General features: G+C 44.3%; 1 protein-coding gene across 2 annotated transcripts; it reads left to right on the top strand.

The window, feature by feature from the left end:
- The first annotated feature begins 317 nt into the window (after positions 1 to 317).
- Positions 318 to 16,628, top strand: LOC129868794 (trafficking regulator of GLUT4 1-like). Of its 2 annotated transcripts, none has more exons than XM_055943031.1 (3): positions 318 to 1,005; positions 11,910 to 12,033; positions 12,173 to 16,628. In XM_055943031.1, exons 1-3 carry the CDS (start codon positions 628 to 630, stop codon positions 12,193 to 12,195), a joined length of 525 nt encoding a protein of 174 aa, XP_055799006.1. In that variant the 5' UTR covers positions 318 to 627; the 3' UTR covers positions 12,196 to 16,628. The 2 variants fall into 2 exon arrangements, 1 of the variants encoding a protein (XP_055799006.1); XR_008761817.1 differs by lacking the exon at positions 318 to 1,005 and adding an exon at positions 3,886 to 4,380.
- Positions 16,629 to 20,483: the final 3,855 nt, after the last annotated feature.

Consider the following 20,483-nt stretch of genomic DNA (forward strand, 5'->3'; position numbering starts at 1 on the left):
AGCTCGGTTTCCATCTCTAACTATCTTACTGCTATCTCTCTGTCTCTATGTCTCTCTCTCTTTCCCATACACATTTTTAATACTAATCGTTTAGTCTTAGACACAGGCCTAGGCTAGTGATCCACCCTAATGTCTCTGGCGCACGTAAAAATGGTCAATTAGTTTCAGACGTGGTTTTTTAAACATTGTTTTTGCTCTCTCGTGTTATGTAGCCTAATGCAGTGGTCCAGACACTGAGGGGATGCTGATGGTTATAGGGAGTGGTAATACACACAAGGGGTTTCCATTTGAAAAAGCAGGGCGTGCACTTACCATAGTGAAGACTGGAGACCCGGGTGGAACTAGAGATACATCAATTTCATCACGCGTACATTGGACATATTGGCAAGATTCAATTGCTTGTTTTTTTTAGTGTACCATTCAATAACTTTGTATTGATATTAGATATGTTATTTTATCATATCTAATCAAATGAATGTGTTCAAACGACTGTTAATGCTGATGACGACCGCCCAAATGAGAGTTACTCATCTGACACCCTGATTTCATCAAAGAAAAGCTCCTACAACGTTTAATTCAGAAAGTGATTTCCGACGCTTGTCTTGTCTAGAAATTTGTATCTATAGAATGGCTATCAACACGGATGCCGCGTTTGGTAAAAGGGCCATGGGGGAGAGGGAAGTCTCACATCCCACCGACTTCCAAGACACAGAGAAACTCCTGAGCGCCGTGACCACCGGGGAAAGCAACCTCAAACCGTGTGACACATCTCTCAACTTGAGAAGCAGCATCCATTCCCTGAATACCGAGCAGAACGGACACCAATCGCCAGTAAGGTCATGCTCCGCGCCCGTGTCCCAGCTGAGCTTCGGACCCCCCCTCCTGCTCCGCCGCTCCCAGGTGCCACCCGGTTCAGAGCCGCCGAGCTACCTGTGGCTTGCGGTGTTGTCGTGCTTTTGTCTTGCTGTGCCGGTGAACATGTTCGCGCTGTGGTATGCTCACATGGTAAGTTTTCTTGCTTTGGTCTGTGGTATGGTAACAACATGACCTAATCATCTTCTCTAGTGCTTTGTATCTGGAAAATCACCAATCTTGTAGGCTGACCCAATAACATCACCATATATTAGTGCATTTGGGGATATTTTGAGAGATGGTGCGGTGCATTCTCTAAGATTGTTTGCTTTCAACCCATGGTAATATGTATGTGTGGGAAGGGCCAGCCCTAAACGTTTGGGGGCCCTGAACGAGATTTTGTGGGCAAATGCTGGAGAGACATTTCTTAGTTTTTAAGTTAATTTCCTGCAATTCCAAACCAAGGGGAGTAGAGACACATTTTGCCATTTTAAAGCAAACTTTCTGTAATTCTACACATTTTGCCATGCGGCAGAGAAGTTTAGCAATTTTATAACAAATTTCATCCAATTCTACTCAGTTTGCTATGGGGCAGCTAATTTCCTGCAATTCTACCCATTTTGCAATGGGGTGAAGTGGCATTTTTGCAGTTGTAAAACAAATTTCCTGTAATTCTACAAATTTTGCCAAGTCTTATGCCATGTTAATTATATTTGAGTTAGAGTGACAAACTAAATCAATGTGGGCCTCCTGGAAGTCAGGGCCCCTGGGCACATGCCCTGCGTGTCCGGATGGTATTCGGGCATGAGTACTAAGAGTTTACATAGCTGGCTAGACTAACTTACCAATCCAAAAATGGTTTGCTGCCATGGCTAAGGGAGTGACTGTCAGTGACTGACATAACAAGTGAAAAATTGATGATGCTCAACCAAATGCACAACCCCAACTGTGTTTCTGGGGGTTGGGGGCCCACTAGCATCCGGGGGCCTGTCATGCCAAATATTGTCCCCCTGTACATCACAATGGAATTCGTTAAACTATTAGCGTCCATTGCTATATCAACCGTGTGATGACCTAATGATTAGAATTTTGGAGATCATTTCACCATAAATTATGTTCTTGTCATCATCGCTATGCAAACAAGGCTGATTTCCGCAACAATTTCGCTGTTTCAACAAGTTTTGTTTAGCTAATAAAATGAAAACATGAATTTGAACTACTTTTTGGAACCTTGTTAACATTACAACACGAAATCCATGGCTTAAACATTGCTACGTTTTGGAAATGGCAAAGAGAACGTTTAATCTCCTTGACACATGAAAGTTAATTACCTTACGAGGTCAGCTAATTCCCACTGCATTCTTTTGCGAATCCGTTTGATTCATACACTGGTTTGTCTGGCTGTCACATTTCCCTTATCTACAGTGAAGTAATATAATTTCAGTTGTCTATTATGATTCATTTTTTTCTATCTAGCACAGCTCATTAGTACACCCTTGTGGTTGAATATATATGTATCTATTATAGGTCCTGGGATACAACAATGAATCATGTGGAACAAATGAACACCATCAAAGGATAACTTACAACTTACAACCATGAACACCTTGTGAAACAGCTGTGAAAACCAAGCAACCTGGCAATATTTAAGATTTTAATACATAAACTTTGTTTGTTGGTACAGTTGTGTCCATTAATTTATTTTAACAGATTATTTCTTTGGACACTCACATGGCAATCAGACTGAAATACTTCATTCTGGTGTGTGGAATAAAGAGGTGGGTGCTGTGTGGTTGGGAGGTTCTGCCTGTCACTTGTTCTCAACAGACAGTCTCGGAAGTGGGACTTGAAGAAGGAGACTGCGAAGTCCAGGCACTGCTGCTCTCTTTGTTCTGAGTGTTTGCATTACTAGTGTTTTTGGTTAATCTGTGTATCTCACATATTAAATGCCCAGTATGATACAGCTTGGAAACTTTATTAGCATATAACGATAACATGACAATAACAGTAGCTTTAGATTACGGAGGGGATGTGATGAGTGGGCAGATTGTTGGGCAATCAGAAGTCACTAGATGCAGAATTTTGTCTGGAGGGAGAGGAGAGAAAGAGTTAAAGGACGAGGAGAGAGGAAAGAGGCAGAATCAAGAGATGCTTGATAGGTGCTGCGGCTAGTTCTTCCTGTCACTTGTCCTCGACAGGCAGCCAGTCGCAGTCAGGGGTTCAATAACACGGGCCTGGTTTAGTTGGTAGCCCTCTCACCACGTCAAGGTACAGGCCAATGCTTTTTTATTTTACCCAGTTTGATTAAGGCCTTTAACCTCCTACTCTATCTTCGTAGTGTTTGACCTGATGGGGTGTAACGAGCTCGCTGAGAGTCAGAAAGCAAGTTCAGGGAGTGAGTGTTTAAATAAATAAAAGAAACAATGAACCCAAAACAACAAACAAACGCACCAACATGAAAACAGAGTCAAGAACACCTGAGGAAAAAACCAAGGGGAGTGACAGATATAGGGAAGGTAATCAAGGAAGTGATGGAGTCCAGGGGAGTGTCATGAGGCGCAGCTGCGCGAGACGATGGTGACAGGTGTGTGGGATAATCAGCAGCCTGATGACCTAGAGACCAGAGGGGGAGTATACATGACATGGGGCTTGGATAGGTGTAGCAATATGGTGAAGACCCAACCCTACTGTGTAATGGACTCTCTGTAAACTGGAAACCACACACCCTGAGGCTGCATTCATCGTAGCTGGGGATTTTAACAAGGCTAATCTAAAAACAAAACTCCCTAAATTCTATCAGCACATCGATTGTCCGACCAGGGCTGGCAGAACTCTGGACCATTGTTATACTAACTTCCGCGACGCATATAAGGCCCTCCCCCGCCCTCCTTTCGGAAAAGCTGACCACGACTCCATTTTGTTGATTCCAGCCTACAAACAGAAATTAAAACTACAAGCTCCCGCGCTCAGGTCTGTTCAACGCTGGTCCGACCAATCTGAATCCACGCTTCAAGACTGCTTTGATCACGCGGATTGGAATATGTTCCGCACGGCGTCCAACAACAACAATGATGAATATGCAGATTCGGTGAGCGAGTTCATTAGGAAGTGCATTGACGATGTCGTACCCAGAGCAACGATTAAAACATTCCCAAACCAGAAACCGTGGATTAACGGCAGCATTCGCGTGAAACTGAAAGCGCGAACCACTGCTTTTAACCAGGGCAAGGTGACCGGAAACATGACCGAATACACACAGTGTAGCTATTCTCTCCGCAAGGCTATCAAACAGGCTAAGTCCCAGTACAGAGACAAAATTGAATCGCAATTCAACAGCTCAGACACAAGGGGTATGTGGCAGGGTCTACAGTCTATCACGGATTACAAAAAGAAAAGCAGCCCCGTCGCGGATCAGGATGTCTTGCTCCCAGACAGGCTAAATACCTTTTTGCCCGCTTTGAGGATAATACAGTGCCACTGACACGGCCCACTACCAAAACCTGCGGGCTCTCCTTCACTGCAGCCGAGGTGAGTAAAACATTTAAACGTGTTAACCCTCGCAAGGCTGCAGGCCCAGACGGCATTCCCAGCCGCGTCCTCAGAGCATGCGCAGACCAGCTGGCTGGTGTGTTTACGGACATATTCAATCAATCCTTAGCCCAGTCTGCTGTTCCCACATGCTTCAAGAGGGCCACCATTGTTCCTGTTCCCAAGAAAGCTAAGGTAACTGAGCTAAACGACTACCGCCCCGTAGCACTCACTTCCGTCATCATGAAGTGCTTTGAGAGACTAGTCAAGGACCATATCACCTCCACCCTACCGGACACCCTAGACCCACTCCAATTTGCTTACCGACCCAATAGGTCCACAGACGACGCAATCGCAACCACACTGCACACTGCCCTAACCCATCTGGACAAGAGGAATACCTATGTGAGAATGCTGTTCATCGACTACAGCTCAGCATTTAACACCATAGTACCCTCCAAACTCGTCATCAAGCTCGAGACCCTGGGCCTCGACCCCGCCCTGTGCAACTGGGTCCTGGACTTCCTGACGGGCCGCCCCCAGGTGGTGAGGGTAGGTAACAACATCTCCACCCCGCTGATCCTCAACACTGGGGCCCCACAAGGGTGCGTTCTGAGCCCTCTCCTGTACTCCCTGTTCACCCACGACTGCGTGGCCATGCACGCCTCCAACTCAATCATCAAGTTTGCGGACGACACTACAGTGGTAGGCTTGATTACCAACAACGACGAGACGGCCTACAGGGAGGAGGTGAGGGCCCTCGGAGTGTGGTGTCAGGAAAATAACCTCACACTCAACGTCAACAAAACAAAGGAGATGATTGTGGACTTCAGGAAACAGCAGAGGGAGCTCCCCCCTATCCACATCGACGGGTCAGTAGTGGAGAAGGTGGAAAGTTTTAAGTTCCTCGGTGTACACATCACGGACAAACTGAATTGGTCCACCCACACAGACAGCGTTGTGAAGAAGGCGCAGCAGCGCCTCTTCAACCTCAGGAGGCTGAAGAAATTCGGCTTGTCACCAAAAGCACTCACAAACTTCTACAGATGCACAATCGAGAGCATCCTGTCGGGCTGTATCACCGCCTGGTACGGCAACTGCTCCGCACACAACCGTAAGGCTCTCCAGAGGGTAGTGAGGTCGGCAGAACGCATCACCCGGGGCAAACTACCTGCCCTCCAGGACACCTACACCACCCGATGTCACAGGAAGGCCATAAAGATCATCAAGGACAACAACCACCCAAGCCACTACCTGTTCACCCCGCTATCATCCAGAAGGCGAGGTCAGTACAGGTGCATCCAAGCAGGGACCGAGAGACTGAAAAACAGCTTCTATCTCAAGGCCATCAGACTGTTAAACAGCCACCACTAACATTTAGCGGCCGCTGCCAACAAACTGACTCAGCTCCAGCCACCTTAAAAATGGGAATTGATGGAAATGTATGTAAAAATGTACCACCAGCCACTTTAAACAATGCCACCTAATATAATGTTTACATACCCTACATTACACATCTCTTATGTATATGTATATACTGTACTCTATATCATCTACTGCATCTTGCCATCTTATGTAATACATGGACCACTAGCCACTTTAAACTATGCCACTTTATGTTTACATACCCTACAGTACTCATCTCATAGGTATATACCGTACTCTATACCATCTACTGCACCTTGCCTATGCCGTCTGTACCATCACTCATTCATATATCTTTATGTACATATTCTTTATCCCTTTACACTTGCGTGTATAAGGTAGTAGTTGCGGAATTGTTAGGTTAGATTACTTGTTGTTATTACTGCATTGTCGGAACTAGAAGCACAAGCATTTCGCTACACTCGCATTAACATCTGCTAACCATGTGTATGTGACTAATAAATTTGATTTGATTTGATTTGATTTGACTCTGGGAGACTTTTGCCATATTACGTACACAAATCTAGAACCTCCAGATATGCAAACACTACCTAGAAACCAATGTCCAATTCCATACCAACCCCGGCCTAAAATATGATTTGGAATTGGACACAAAAGATGAATGGCTAGGGAGAAGGGGTTTAAGGACCAGTAAGAAACTGGGCAACTGAACAGTCAATTTCAGTCAATAGAACATTTTACCTGCAATGAATACATTTAATATGCAAATATATACATTTACAGCCAATTCGAGCAAGTTTCAAATATTTACCAGCAAACACATGGAAAAATATACAAATATTTACATGCTTGTAAACGTTACTTGAAATACAAGACAGATACATATGCTATATACATACATACCAAACAACTTACCAACTTCACTGCCAATGTCTACAGGAAAACACATCTTTATACAAATTTAATGAAAAATGGTTGTTAAATGGTTGTACATAAATCCTTCCAGTTATGTAACAGTAATAGAAACTAAATGCTTGTGTTACCCTGAATTGTGAATTTCTCTGCCCCCCTACGAATGTTGCGCCTCTTGTCGAGATCATTGGTGCCTTCATAGTACTTCGCCTGGTTGGAAAGATAAAAGAAAATCTCCTTGAGGGATGCCATTAAAGTGCAAGCTACATAAAAACAGAAAGCTGCTACAATAACAGTTAGCTAGCTATAGAAACAGAAAGCAGCTACAATTAGCTAGCTCACTTAGATAACGTTAGCTAAATAAAACTGAGGTAAATAAGTCCATTAGCTAGCAACGTTAATATAAAAACAATGTAAAACAACTTCAATTATTTATTCCTATTTAACAATATTTTCTTACATAAAGACAAATATATCAAATCAAATTTTATTGGTCACATAGACATGGGTAGCAGATGTTAATGCGAGTGTAGCGAAATGCTTGTGCTTCTAGTACCGACCATGCAGTAATATCTAACAACTAATCTAACAACTTCCCAACAATTAACTTATACACACAAGTGTAAAGGAATTAATAGAATATGTACATAGAAATATATGGATGAGCGATGGCCGAACGGCATAGGCAAGATGCAGTAGATGGTATAGAGTACAGTATATATGTCACGCCCTGGCCTTAGTATTCTTTGTTTGCTTTATTATTTTAGTTAGGTCAGGGTGTGACATGGGGAATGTTTGTGTTTTGTCGGTTTTGGGTGGTTATATGGTAAAGGGGGTGTTGGGTGTAGTGTATGGGTTTGTGTTGAGTGAATGTGTCCAGCTGTGTCTATGTTGTGTTTAGTTGTCTAGGAAAGTCTATGGTTGCCTGAATGGGTTCCCAATTAGAGACAGCTGGTTTCTGTTGTCTCTGATTGGGAGCCATATTTAAGGTAGCCATAGGCTTTAGTTTGTTGTGGGTAATTGTCTATGTTATACGTTTGTAGCCTGTGTGTGCACTACGTTCATAGCTTCACGGTCGTTTGTTTGTTTTGTTAGTTTTTTGTAAGAGTGTTTCTTTTCGTGTTACGTCTTCGTCTATATTAAAAGGAAGATGTATTTCTCACACGCTGCGCCTTGGTCATCTCTCTCTCCTATTGACGATCGTGACAGAATTACCCACCAATCTACGACCAAGCGGCGTGTAAAGCGGCAACAGGATCCACCTTCACAGGATTCATGGACATGGGAGGAAATATTGGATGGTAAGGGGCCTTGGGCACAACCGGGAGAATATCGCCTCCCTCGTGAAGAGCTGGAGGCAGCTAAAGCCGAGAGGAGGCGATATGAGGAGGCAGCACGGAAGCAAGGCTGGAAGCCCGTGAGTACAACCCAAAAATTTCTTGGGGGGGCCTTAAAGGGAGTGTGGCGAAGTCAGGTAGGAGACCTGCGCCTACTCCCTGTACTTACCGTGGAGAGCGAGAGTACGGGCAGACACCGTGTTACGCAGTAGAGCGCATGGTGTCTCCTGTACGCGTGCATAGCCCGGTTAGGTACATTCCAGCTCCACGTATCGGCCGGGCTAGATTGAGCGTTGAGCCGGATGTCATGAAGCCGGCCCAACGCATCTGGTCACCAGTGCGTCTCCTCGGGCCGGCTTACATGGCACCAGCCTTACGCATGGTGTCCCCGGTTCGCCTACATAGCCCGGTGCGGGTTATTCCACCTCCCCGCACTGGTCGGGCGATGGGGAGCATACAACCAGGTAAGGTTGGGCAGGCTCAGTGCTCAAGGGAGCCAGTACGCCTGCACGGTCCGGTATTTCCGGCGCCACCTCCCCGCCCCAACCCAGTACCACCAGTGCCTCCTCCACGCACTAGCCCTATGGTGCGTGTCTCCAGCCTTTTACCACCAGTGCCTAAACCACGCACCAAGCCTCCTGTGCCTGTGTGTCCCCAGAGTCCTGTGCGTCCTGTTGCTGCTCCCCGCACTAGCCCTGAGATGCGTGTCCCCAGTCCGGTACCACCAGTTCCGGCACCACGCACTAGGTCTAATGTGCGCTCCTAGGGTCCAGTATGCCCTGTTCCTTATCCCCGCACTAGCCCTGAGATGCGTGTCCCCAGCCCGGTACCACCAGTTCCGGCACCACGCACCAGGCCTACAGTGCGCCTCAGCCGGCCACAGTCTGCCGTCTGCACAGCGATGCCTGAACTGCCTGTCTGCCAAGCGCCATCTGAGCCATCCGTCTACCCAGCGCCATCTGAGCCATCCGTCTACCCAGCGCCATCTGAGCCATCCGTCTACCCAGCGCCATCTGAGCCATCCGTCTACCCAGCGCCATCTGAGCCATCCGTCTACCCAGCGCCATCTGAGCCATCCGTCTGCCCCGAGCCATTAGAGCCGCCCGTCTGTCCCGAGCCGTCAGAGCCGTTCGTCAGTCAGGAGCCGCTAGAGCCATTCGTCAGACAGGATCTGCCAGAGCCGCCAACCAGACAGGATCTGCCAGAGCCGCCAACCAGACAGGATCTGCCAGATCCGCCAACCAGCCAGGATCTGCCAGGTCCGCCAGCCAGCCATGAGCAGCCAGATCCGTCAGCCAGCCATGAGCAGCCAGATCCGTCAGCCAGCCATGAGCAGCCAGATCCGTCAGCCAGCCATGAGCAGCCAGATCCGTCAGCCAGCCATGGGCCGTCCCTCAGTCCGGAGCTGCCGTCCCTCAGTCCGGAGCTGCCGTCCCTCAGTCCGGAGCTGCCGTCCCTCAGTCCGGAGCTGCCGTCCCTCAGTCCGGAGCTGCCGTCCCTCAGTCCGGAGCTGCCGTCCCTCAGTCCGGAGCTGCCGTCCCTCAGTCCGGAGCTGCCGTCCCTCAGTCCGGAGCTGCCGTCCCTCAGTCCGGAGCTGCCGTCCCTCAGTCCGGAGCTGCCGTTCCTCAGTCCGGAGCTGCCCCTTATCCTGGTGCTCTCCCTTATCCTGGTGCTCTCCCTTATCCTGGTGCTGCCCCTTATCCTGGTACTGCCCCTTAGTCCGGAGCTGCCCCTTAGTCCGGAGCTGCCCCTTAGTCCGGAACTGCCCCTTAATCCAGTGGGGTTAATGTGGAGGGTGGCCATTTGGAGAAAGCTACGGAGGCGGTTAGTGACTGTGGTGGGGTGGGGACCACGACCAGTGCCGGAGCCGCGACCGTGGAAGGAAGCCCACCCAGACCCTCCCCTTGACTGTGTGCTGGTGCGCCCGGAGTTCGCACCTTAAGGGGGGGGGGGTTATGTCACGCCCTGGCCTTAGTATTCTTTGTTTTCTTTATTATTTTAGTTAGGTCAGGGTGTGACATGGGGAATGTTTGTGTTTTGTCGGTTTTGGGTGGTTATATGGTAAAGGGGGTGTTTGGTGTAGTGTATGGGTTTGTGTTGAGTGAATGTGTCTAGCTGTGTCTATGTTGTGTTTAGTTGTCTAGGAAAGTCTATGGTTGCCTGAATGGGTTCCCAATTAAACACAGCTGGTTTCTGTTGTCTCTGATTGGGAGCCATATTTAAGGTAGCCATAGGCTTTAGTTTGTTGTGGGTAATTGTCTATGTTATACGTTTGTAGCCTGTGTGTGCACTACGTTCATAGCTTCACGGTCGTTTGTTTGTTTTGTTAGTTTTTTGTAAGAGTGTTTCTTTTCGTGTTACGTCTTCGTCTTTATTAAAAGGAAGATGTATTTCTCACACGCTGCGCCTTGGTCATCTCTCTCTCCTATTGACGATCGTGACAATATACATATGATATGAGGAATATAGGGTATGTAAACATTATATAAAGTGTCATTGTTTAAAGTGACTAGTGATACATTTATTACATCCAATTTTTAATTATTAAAGTGGCTAGAGATTTGAGTCAGTATGTTGGCAGCAGCCACTCAATGTTAGTGATGGCTGTTAAACAGTCTGATGGCCTTGAGAGAGCTGTTTTTCAGTCTCTTGGTCAAATCTTTGATGCACCTGTACTGACCTCGCCTTCTGGATGATAGCGGGGTGAACAGGCAGTGGCTCGGGTAGTTGTTGTCCTTGATTATCTTTTTGGCCTTCCTGTGACATTGGGTGGTGTAGGTGTCCTGGAGGGCAGGTAGCTTGCCCCCGGTGATGCGTTGTGCCGACCTCACTACACTCTGGAGAGCCTTACGGTTGTGGGAGGAGCAGTTGCCGTACCTGGCGGTGATACAGCCCGACAGGATGGTCTCGATTGTGCATCTGTAGAAGTTTGTAAATGTGTTTTTGGTGATAAGCCAAATTTCTTCAGCCTCCTGAGGTTGAAGAAGCGCTATTGCGCCTTCTTCACCACGCTGTCTGTGTGGGTGGACCAATTAAATTTGTCCGTGATGTGTACGCCGAGGAACTTAAAACTTACTACCCTCTCCACTACTGTCCCGTCGATGTGGATAGGAGGGTGCTCCCTCTGCTGTTTCCTGAAGTCCACGATCATCTCCTTTGTTTTGATGACGTTGAGTGTGAGGTTATTTTCCTGGTAAAGAAATAGTGTTCTCTTTCCAGTGTTCTCGGTCCTCTGAAGCAGCAGGTAGTCAGCAGGTTGTCACCATCAAAAACACAGTCCTTGGAGAGCAATTCTGAGGTAATAATTCTGCGTGGACTGAGCGAGGGCCTCTGAGGTGAACTAGAACTGCTGGTGTCCTGGTTCCTTTCCGACCGCTACGAGGTAACCAAGCAACCAGCATAGCAACGGACACTTTGGTTCAATACATAATCCGCAACAGCTCCAGCAACAGAAGTTAGAACTTATCGAATCCCAATGTGACAGTGAGGGGGACACTATTTGGCAAGGGGATATTATTTGGCATGACAGGCCCTAAGCAACCACTGATGTCGCTTATGCTTGGAGCCGGCCCTACATGTGTCACTTCTACATAAATCAGTTTAATGGATGTTTTGGGATTTTGGCAATAAGTATGCTAACAGATACCCATAGACTTTCAGTCATTGCACTAATGCTAGTTAGCATTGGCTTGCGAAACTCCCTCGAACTTCCTTCATACTGAACACAGAGACATAAAAATAATATCCACGAGTTCATCTCACTCTGGGGAAGTGCCAAAATCCCAAAGTATCCTTTTAAATAAATGCTTTAGTTACCCTCTCTTATTGCCCCTCATTCCCTCTACTCTGTCTCTCTCACCCCACTCCCATCTCTGTCTCTTGCTCGCTCTCTAGTCGCAGTCTGTTCTCCAGACCGGGGATGTAGACGGAGCTAAGAGGCTGGGTCGTGTCTCTCTGCTGCTCAGCTGTATCTCCATGTTCCTGGGTGTGGCCGTCATCATCTTCATAGTGGTCACGGGTAGGTTAACCACACACACACACACACACACACACACACACACACACACACACCAACCACTTGTGATACGGTATCTAGTATCATCTAGATCTACTGTATTCTAACTCTCTCTCTTTCTCTCTCTCTCTCTCTCTCTCAGGAGACATCCTCAGATTAAAATAAATGAGCATTGAGTAGAGGTGGAACGAGCTTAATACCAAAGAAAAACAACACTGAAAACAGAAGTCATGAATGAATTCAAGGCAAACCAAAGAATAGAAGCCATCACTTACATTTTGCGAGAATCTGCTCTGTTATGAACCAAAACCCAAAGGGAGGAAAGTAGAATGAGTGAAATATCTTTGACTCTAAGCAAGGCTACTCTGGAACAACAGGAAGAACTCTATGATCAAAAAATGTAACAGTACTACCGTAATCTATTCACACGCATTACAAATGTATTTCATAACCTAGGTACCATATACCAGTGTGCTTCCATGTACTTTTTCTAAAGAGTATAAAAAAGTCTCAACTGCTGCTGAGGTTCACAATGGACTGTCATGGCCGTCATTCCTCCAGTGTCTCTTAGGCTGCATCTCAAATGGCACCCTATTCCCTATAAAGTGCACTACTTTAGACCTGGGCCCATCAAGCCCATAGAGCTCTGGTCAAAATTAGTGTACACAGTGCCTTGCAAAAGTATTCATTCCCCTTGGCATTTTTCCTATATAGTTGCATTACAACCTGTAGTTTAAATGTATTTTTATTTGGATTTCATGTAATGGACATACACAAAATAGTCCAAATTGGTGAAGTAAAATGAAAAAAAGTACCTGTTTAAAAAAATTCAAAAACAAACGGAAAAGTGGTGCGTGCATATGTATTCACCCCATTTGCTATGAAGCCCCTAAATAAGATCTGGTGCAACCAATTACCTTCAGAGGTCACATAATTAGTAAAATAAAGTCCACCTGTGTGCAATCTAAGTGTCACATGATCTGTCACATGATCTCAGTATATATACACCTGTTCTAAAAGTCCCCAGAATCTGCAACACCACCAAGCAAGTGGCATCATGAAGACCAAGGAGCTCTCCAAACATATCAGGGACAAAGTTGTGAAGAAGTACAGATCAGGGTTGGGTTAAAAAAAAATATTTGAAACTTTGAACATCCCACAGAGCACCGTTAAATCCATTATAAAAAAATGGAAAGAATTTGGCACCACAACAAACCTGCCAAAAGAGGGCCACCCACGAAAACTCACGGACCAGGGAACGAGGGCATTAATCAGAGAGGCAACCAAAGAGCTGCAAAGCTCCACAGCAGAGATTGGAGTATCTGTCCATAGGATTACTTTAAGCAGTACACTCCACAGAGCTGGGCTTTATGAAAAAGTGTCCAGAAAAAAACTATCAAACACATTTGGTGTTCGCCAAAAGGCATGTGGGAGACTCACCAATCATATGGAAGAAGTCTCAGATGAGACTAAAAGTGTGCTTTTTGGCTATCATGGAAAACGCTATGTCTGGCGCAAACCCAACACCTTTCATTACCCCGAGAACACCATCCCCACAGTGAAGCATGGTGGTGGCAGCATCATGCTGTGGAGATGTTTTTCATTGGCAGGGACTGGGAAACTGGTCAGAATTTTAAGGAATGATGGATGGCGCTAAATACAGGGAAATTCTTGAGGGAAACCTGTTTCAGTCTTCCAGAGATTTGAGACTGGGATTGAGGTTCACCTTCCAGCAGGACAATGACCCTAAGCATATTGCTAAAGCAGCACTCTAGTGGTTTAAGGGGAAACATTTAAATGTCTTGGAATAGCCTAGTCAAAGCCCAGACCTCAATCCAATTGAGAATCTGTTGTATGACTTAAAAATTGCTGTACACCAGCGGAACCCATCCAACTTGAAATCCGAGTGGCTAGATGTGCCAAGCTTAAAGAGACTTGCAGTTGTAATTGCTGCAAAAGGTGTCTCAACAAATTTACTTTGGGTGGGTGAATAGTTATGCACGCTCAAGTTCAGGTTTTTTGTCTTCTTCTTGTTTGTTTCAACCCAAAAATATTTTGCATCTTCAAAGTGGTAGGCATGTTGTGTAAATCAAATGAACCAACCCCCCCCAAAAAATACATTTTAATTCCAGGTTGTAAGGCAACAAAATAGGAAAAATGCCAAGGGGGATGAATACTTTCGCAAGCCACTGTATAGGGAATAAGGTGACATTAGGAAAGCATCCGTCGAGGACTAGCTATGACTGATGGCATGAGAATAGATGGGGCAGTTTTGTTAAGTGTGTTTTCATTTATTTGTTTGATTCCTGTGGTGTTTCCCAGAACTAAGAATATATAAATAGCTTTTCTAACTCTTCATGGTGAGGATTGCTGGGTTGTTATTGTTCAGTAAAAAAAATATCCAGTCATCTTGCACTACTATGCTTGCATATCACAATACCTTTCCTTTAGTCCTAGATCCAGGACCAAGCTATGATAATCTTAAGGCTAGGTGTCCTGCTAGCGGGACAACTTCCTGTGAAACTGGAGGGAGCGCAATTCAAATAAATAATCATAAAAATTGTGGATATTAAACATTTAGGTAAATATAAGTGTCTTATATCGGTTGAAAGCTTAAATTCTTGTTAATCTAACTGCACCGTTGGATTTACATGAGCTATTCCAGCGAAAACATGCCATGCAATTGTTTGTGGATGGCGCCACACATCAAAATATTTTACCACCGGCACAGGTTTCATAAATTCACAAATAGCGATTAAATATTCACTTACTTTTTGAAAATAATCCTCTGGTTTGTCATCCAAAGGGTCCCAGCTATAACATGTAGTGTCGTTATATCCCAAAAAGTCCGTTTAGTTGGCGCCATCGATTTGCGTAATCCACTCGTTCAACTTGCACAGAAAGGAAACCGAAAATCTACCCCTAAACTTGGTTTCAACAAGTCAAAATACATTTCTATTTACTCCTCAGATACCATAAAATGTAATCAAGCGATAAAGAAGCATGTTCAATAGGAAACCGATTTTAGCACGTGCGCCCTGTCTTCATGGGCGAGCGCCAACACAAATTTCCAAGACTGTGTCCCCGTAATAAAACTGATATTTCTTGTAAGTTTTGGAAGTTACAAGCCTGAAACCTTGAACATAGACTGCTGACACCCTGTGGAAACCATAGGAATCGCATCCTGGGATCTAATTTCCAGTATGTCCTTATACTTGCAATTGTAAGAGCATGGTCGCTCTCTCAAAAAAGGGTTTTCTTTGGATTTTCGCCTACCATATCTATTGTGTTATATTCTCCTACATTATTTCTTTCCAATTTACCAATTATATAAATATCCTGGCTTTAGAGCCTGAGCAACAGGCAGTTTGTTTACTTTGGGCACATCATTCAAGCGGAAATTGAGAACAAAGGGGCCTAGCCCTAAGTTAAAGGCCCAGTGCAGTTAAAATTAAGTTTTCCCTGTGTTTTGTATAATACTGTACAACAACTGAAGAAACTAACACTGTAAAAGTGTGCAAAATTTTGATAAGTGTTATTCATAATAGTTGCTGGTTGAAAATACAATTTTCACAGGGCCTTCTAATCAAAAGGTTTGAATTGGCTGGAATTTCGGCTTACCATGGTGACATCACCATGTGGTAAATTTGTTAAGACCAAAAACAAAAAGAGTTCCAAACCTCTCTGCCAAAACCAGCTAGTTTTCACTTTTCCCTTCCCCACTCAGACCTCTCGTAACAGTCCTATAATTTGTGTTCTCCCATAAAAAGCAATTAACGCCAAATTGAATGGAAATCTATTACAGTAAGGCACTTAATTGTTACCCAGAAATGATTTGATTTTGATATAGAAACAGCTGCACTGGGCCTTTAAAACACCTTAAGAGTTGAAATCTCTGTTGTATTGAGACAATGATACTAAATATGTAACGGCTACCATGTTTAATACTACTACACCATTCCTCTGTATCCACTCTGCACTCTGTCTAGACATTTATTTGAATGGTTTTCTATGCCATATTTTTGCACGTCTGAAATAAACTTGAATAAGCATGGGGAACTGGTGTGTGAGCTTGTCAACGGAAAACCTCCCTCCACACACATTAACACGTGTGTTCCAATGAGGCCCAAAAATACATTTTTACAATTAGATTTTTCAATTTTTACATTCAATATTCAAAATGAATATTGAACTCAACTTAAACAGTATTCCAGATAAAATGATGATTATCATAGTTATCATGTCATTTAAGCTTTGCTCTCTTTGGAGTGGTACCAACATGGCAGATCGAGAGCTTGGGACCATAAGGTTATATCTGCATAAATATGATTCTGAGACAATTGGTGTCAACGATTTTTATCTTGTATTATTTTGAACTTAATAGCATGAATTGGGTATTTAAGGTACTATAAAGGTTAAATACATTATTTTTTTTTTTTAAAACAAGGCTATTTCAATAACTCCATTTTGACAGAAAATTCTAGATACAGTGCCTTCAGAAAGTATTCACACCCCTTGACGTTTTCTAAAATAAAAATCACAGCCTTAATTTGAAATGTATTGAATGTAGATTGTTTTGGACACAGGCCTACAAACAATAATCCCTCATGTAAAATTGAATAATGTTTTTTTATTTTGACAAATTAATTAAAAATTAAGTTTAAATGTCTGAGTCAATAAGTATTCAACCACTTTGTCATGGAAAGCCTAAAGAAGTTCAAGAGTAAACATTTGCTAAAAAAGTCACATAACAAGTTGCATGTACTCACTCTGTGTGCAATAATAGTGTTTAACATGATTGTTGAATTACTACCTCATCTCTGTATCCCACACAATTATCTATACGGTCCCTCAGTCGAGCAGTGAATTTCAAACACAGATTCAATCACAAACCCAAGGAGGTTTTCCAATGCCTCACAAAGAAGGGCACCTATTAGTGTGTGTGTGTAAAAAAAAAAGCAGAACTTGAATATCCCTTTGAGCATATCGAAGTCATTAATTACACTTTGGATGGTGTATCAATACACCCAGTCACTACAAAGACACAGGCGTCCTTCCTAACTCACTTGCCGGACAGGAAGAAAACGCTCAGGGATTTCACCATGTGAACAATGGTGACTTTAAAACCGTTACAGAGTTTAATGGCTGTGATAGATGAGGATGGATTATTAACAATATTGTGGTTACTCCACAACCTAATTGACAGAGTGAAAAGAAGGAAGCTTGTACAGAATGAATAATATTCCAAAACATTCATCCTGTTTGCAACAAGGCACGAAAGTAATACTGCAAAACAATTCACTTTTTGACCTGAATACAAAGTGGTTTGGCTGGGGAAAATCCAATACAAAACATTGCTGAGTACCACTCTTCATATTTTCAAGCATAATGGTGGCTTGCATAATGGTGGCTTGCGTGTATTTGTTTTTATGAAGGATATTAGTACATACTACAGTACTAGTATTACTACAGTACTCTTCTTCTTCATCTTGGCACTCTCACCCACCTCTCCGTCTGTCTCTACACCTCTCCGTCGGAGCCGGTGTGGTATTAAGGATCTCCATTAGCTGCTGCAAAGGCAGTAGTTACTCAAATAAAATAAAATAAAATGTGCTTCACGGTTGGGATGGTGTTCTTTGGCTTGCAAGCCTCCCCCTTTTTCCTCCAAACATGACAATGGTCAATATGGCCAAACAGTTCTATTTTTCTTTCATCAGACCAGAGGATATTTCTCCAAAAAGTACGATCTTTGTCCCCATGTGCAGTAACAAACCGTAGTCTGGCTTTTTTATGGCGGTTTTGGAGCAGTGGCTTCTTCCTTGCTGAGTGGCCTTTCAGGTTATGTCGATGTATGTCGATGACTTGTTTTACTGTGGATATAGATACTTTTGTACCTGTTTCCTCCAGCATCTTCACAAGGTACATGAACGTGGTACCTTCAGGCGTTTGGAAATTGCTCCCAAGGATGAACCAGACTTGTGGAGGTCTACATTTTTTTCTGAGGTCTTGGCTGATATCTTTTGATTTTCCCATGACGTCAAACAGAGGCACTGAATTTGAAGGTAGGCCTTGAAATACATCCACAGGTGCACATCTAATTGACTCAAATTATGTCAATTAGCCTATCAGAAGCTTCTGGCTTCGAGTGTCTGGAGTAAACCCCTCTCGTCCTACTGATTTGAGGAAAAATCTTTGTGCAATTCAAGGTGAGTAATCGCTGTTCTGATGTCCAGAAGCTCTTTTCGGTCATAAGAGACGGTAGTAGCAACATTATGTACTAAATAAGTTACAAACAATGCGAAAAGCAAACAAAATAGCACGGTTGGTTAAGAGTCAATAAAACGTCAGCCTGGCGCCATCTGGCGCCATTGCAAACATTAAGACAGTTATATACAATTAAAAATATTACATTTCAGAACACTTTTCACAACAAATTAAGTGTGTGCCCTCAGGCCACTACACTACTACCACATATCCATGTCTCAAAATCCATGTGTACTTGTGTGTAGAGTGTGTGTCTTATCATGTGTATATGTAAGCGTGTGTCTGTTCATGTCTGTGTGTCTCTTCTCCATCCCCACTGTTCCATAAAGTGTATTTTTATCTGTTTTTAAATCTGAATCTACTTCTTGCATCAGTTATCTAAGGTGGAATAGAGTTCCATGTAGCCATGGCTCTATGTAGTACTCTGCGCCTCCCATAGTCTGCTATGGACTTGGGGATTGTGAAGAGACCTCTGGTGGCATGTCTTGTGGGATATACATGGGTGTCCGAGCTGTGTGCTAGTCGTTTAAAAAGACAGCACGGTGCATGTCATTACCTCTCATAAATACAATTAGTGATGGAGTCAATCTTCCTCCACTTTGAGCAAGGAGAGATTGATATGCATATTATTAATATTAGCTCTCTGTGTACATCCAAGGGCCAGCAGTGCTGCCCTGTTCTGAGCCAATTGGAAGTCCCTCTTTTTCACCTGACCACACGACTGGGCAGTAGTCCAGGTGCGACAAAAGTAAGGCCTGTATGACCTGCCTTGTTGATAGTGTTGTTAAGGCAGAGCAGTGCTATAATAAGGACAGACTTCTCCCCATTTTAGCTACTGTTGCATCAACATGTTTTGACCATGGCAGGGTTACTCCAAGTATTTTAGTCTCCTCAACTTGCTCAATTTCCACATTATTCACTACAAGACTTAGTTAAGGTTTAGGGTTTGGTGAACGATTTGTCCCAGATACAATGCTTTGAGTTTTTAAAATTTTTAGGACTATCTTATTTTTTTGCCACCCATTATGAAACTGACTGCAGCTCTTTGTTAAGTTTTGCAGTGATTTCACTCAATGTAGTAGATGACTTGTATAGTGTTGAGTCATCCGCATACATAGACACACAGGCCAGTGGCAGGTCATTAGTAAATATTGAACAAATAAGGGGCCTAGACAGCTGCCCTGGGTAATTCGTGATTGTACCTGCTTTAAGTTGGAGAGGCTTCCATTAAAGAACACACTCTGTGTTCTGTTAGACAGGTTACTCTTTATCCACAATATACTGTAGCAGAGGGTGTAAAGCCATAACACATTTTTTTCCAGCAGCAAACACTGACAGATAATGTCAAAAGCTGCACTGAAGTCTAACAAAACAGCTCCCATAATTTATTTATCATCAATTTCTCTCAGTCAATAATCAGTCAGTTGTGTTTGGTCGGTTATTTGAGCCAGCAAAGCGGCCTTTACTATTCTTGGGTAGCGGAATGACATTTGCTTCCCTCCAGGTCTGAGGGCACACACTTTCTTGTGGGCTTAGATTGAAGATATTGTTACACTCAATGAGGACAAAGGTAAGGAGTCAGGCGCAGAGAGCAAAGGTAACGGGGAAAACCACTTTTTAATGTCCAACCAGAATAACAACTGGTAACGTCAAAAACATTGGCGTAAAACTCCGACTTGAATAAAGTCCAAAACTGGAAAGTAAATCCAGACTGTGGAAAAACCCCAATGAAAATAACAACCTCATATACAAACAGAGAGACAAGCCCGCACAAACATAAACGGGCTAAACGAACTTAAATAACACCACCCTAACAACCAAACAATAAACAGGTGAAATCAATTAGACAAAACCAAACGAAAAGGAAAAAGGGATCGGTGGCAGCTAGTAGACCGGCGACGACGACCGCCGAGCGCCACTCGAACAGGAAGGAAGGCCACCTTCGGTAATACTCGTTACAGTACCCCCCTCCTGACGCGCAGCTCCCGCAGCGCCGACGCCGGCCTCGAGGACGACCCGGGGGCCGAGGCGCAGGGCGATCCGGATGGAGGCGATGGAACTCTCTCAGCATAGATGGATCCAATATATCCCCCACCGGGACCCAGCACCTCTCCTCCGGACCGTACCCCTCCCAGTCCACGAGGTACTGCAGGCCCCCCACCCGGCGTCTGGAATCCAGAATGGACCTT

Source organism: Salvelinus fontinalis, chromosome 13 (assembly GCF_029448725.1).
Source record: "Salvelinus fontinalis isolate EN_2023a chromosome 13, ASM2944872v1, whole genome shotgun sequence".
NCBI lineage: Eukaryota > Metazoa > Chordata > Actinopteri > Salmoniformes > Salmonidae > Salvelinus > Salvelinus fontinalis.

Excerpts from the sequence above, each read along its gene's own strand:
- LOC129868794 (XM_055943031.1), top strand. The coding sequence starts at position 628 with ATGGCTATCAACACGGATGCCGCGTTTGGTAAAAGGGCCATGGGGGAG. Across the intron at positions 1,006-11,909 it reads CGCTGTGGTATGCTCACATG|TCGCAGTCTGTTCTCCAGAC; the intron begins GTAAGTTTTCTT and ends CTCGCTCTCTAG. Across the intron at positions 12,034-12,172 it reads CATCTTCATAGTGGTCACGG|GAGACATCCTCAGATTAAAA; the intron begins GTAGGTTAACCA and ends TCTCTCTCTCAG.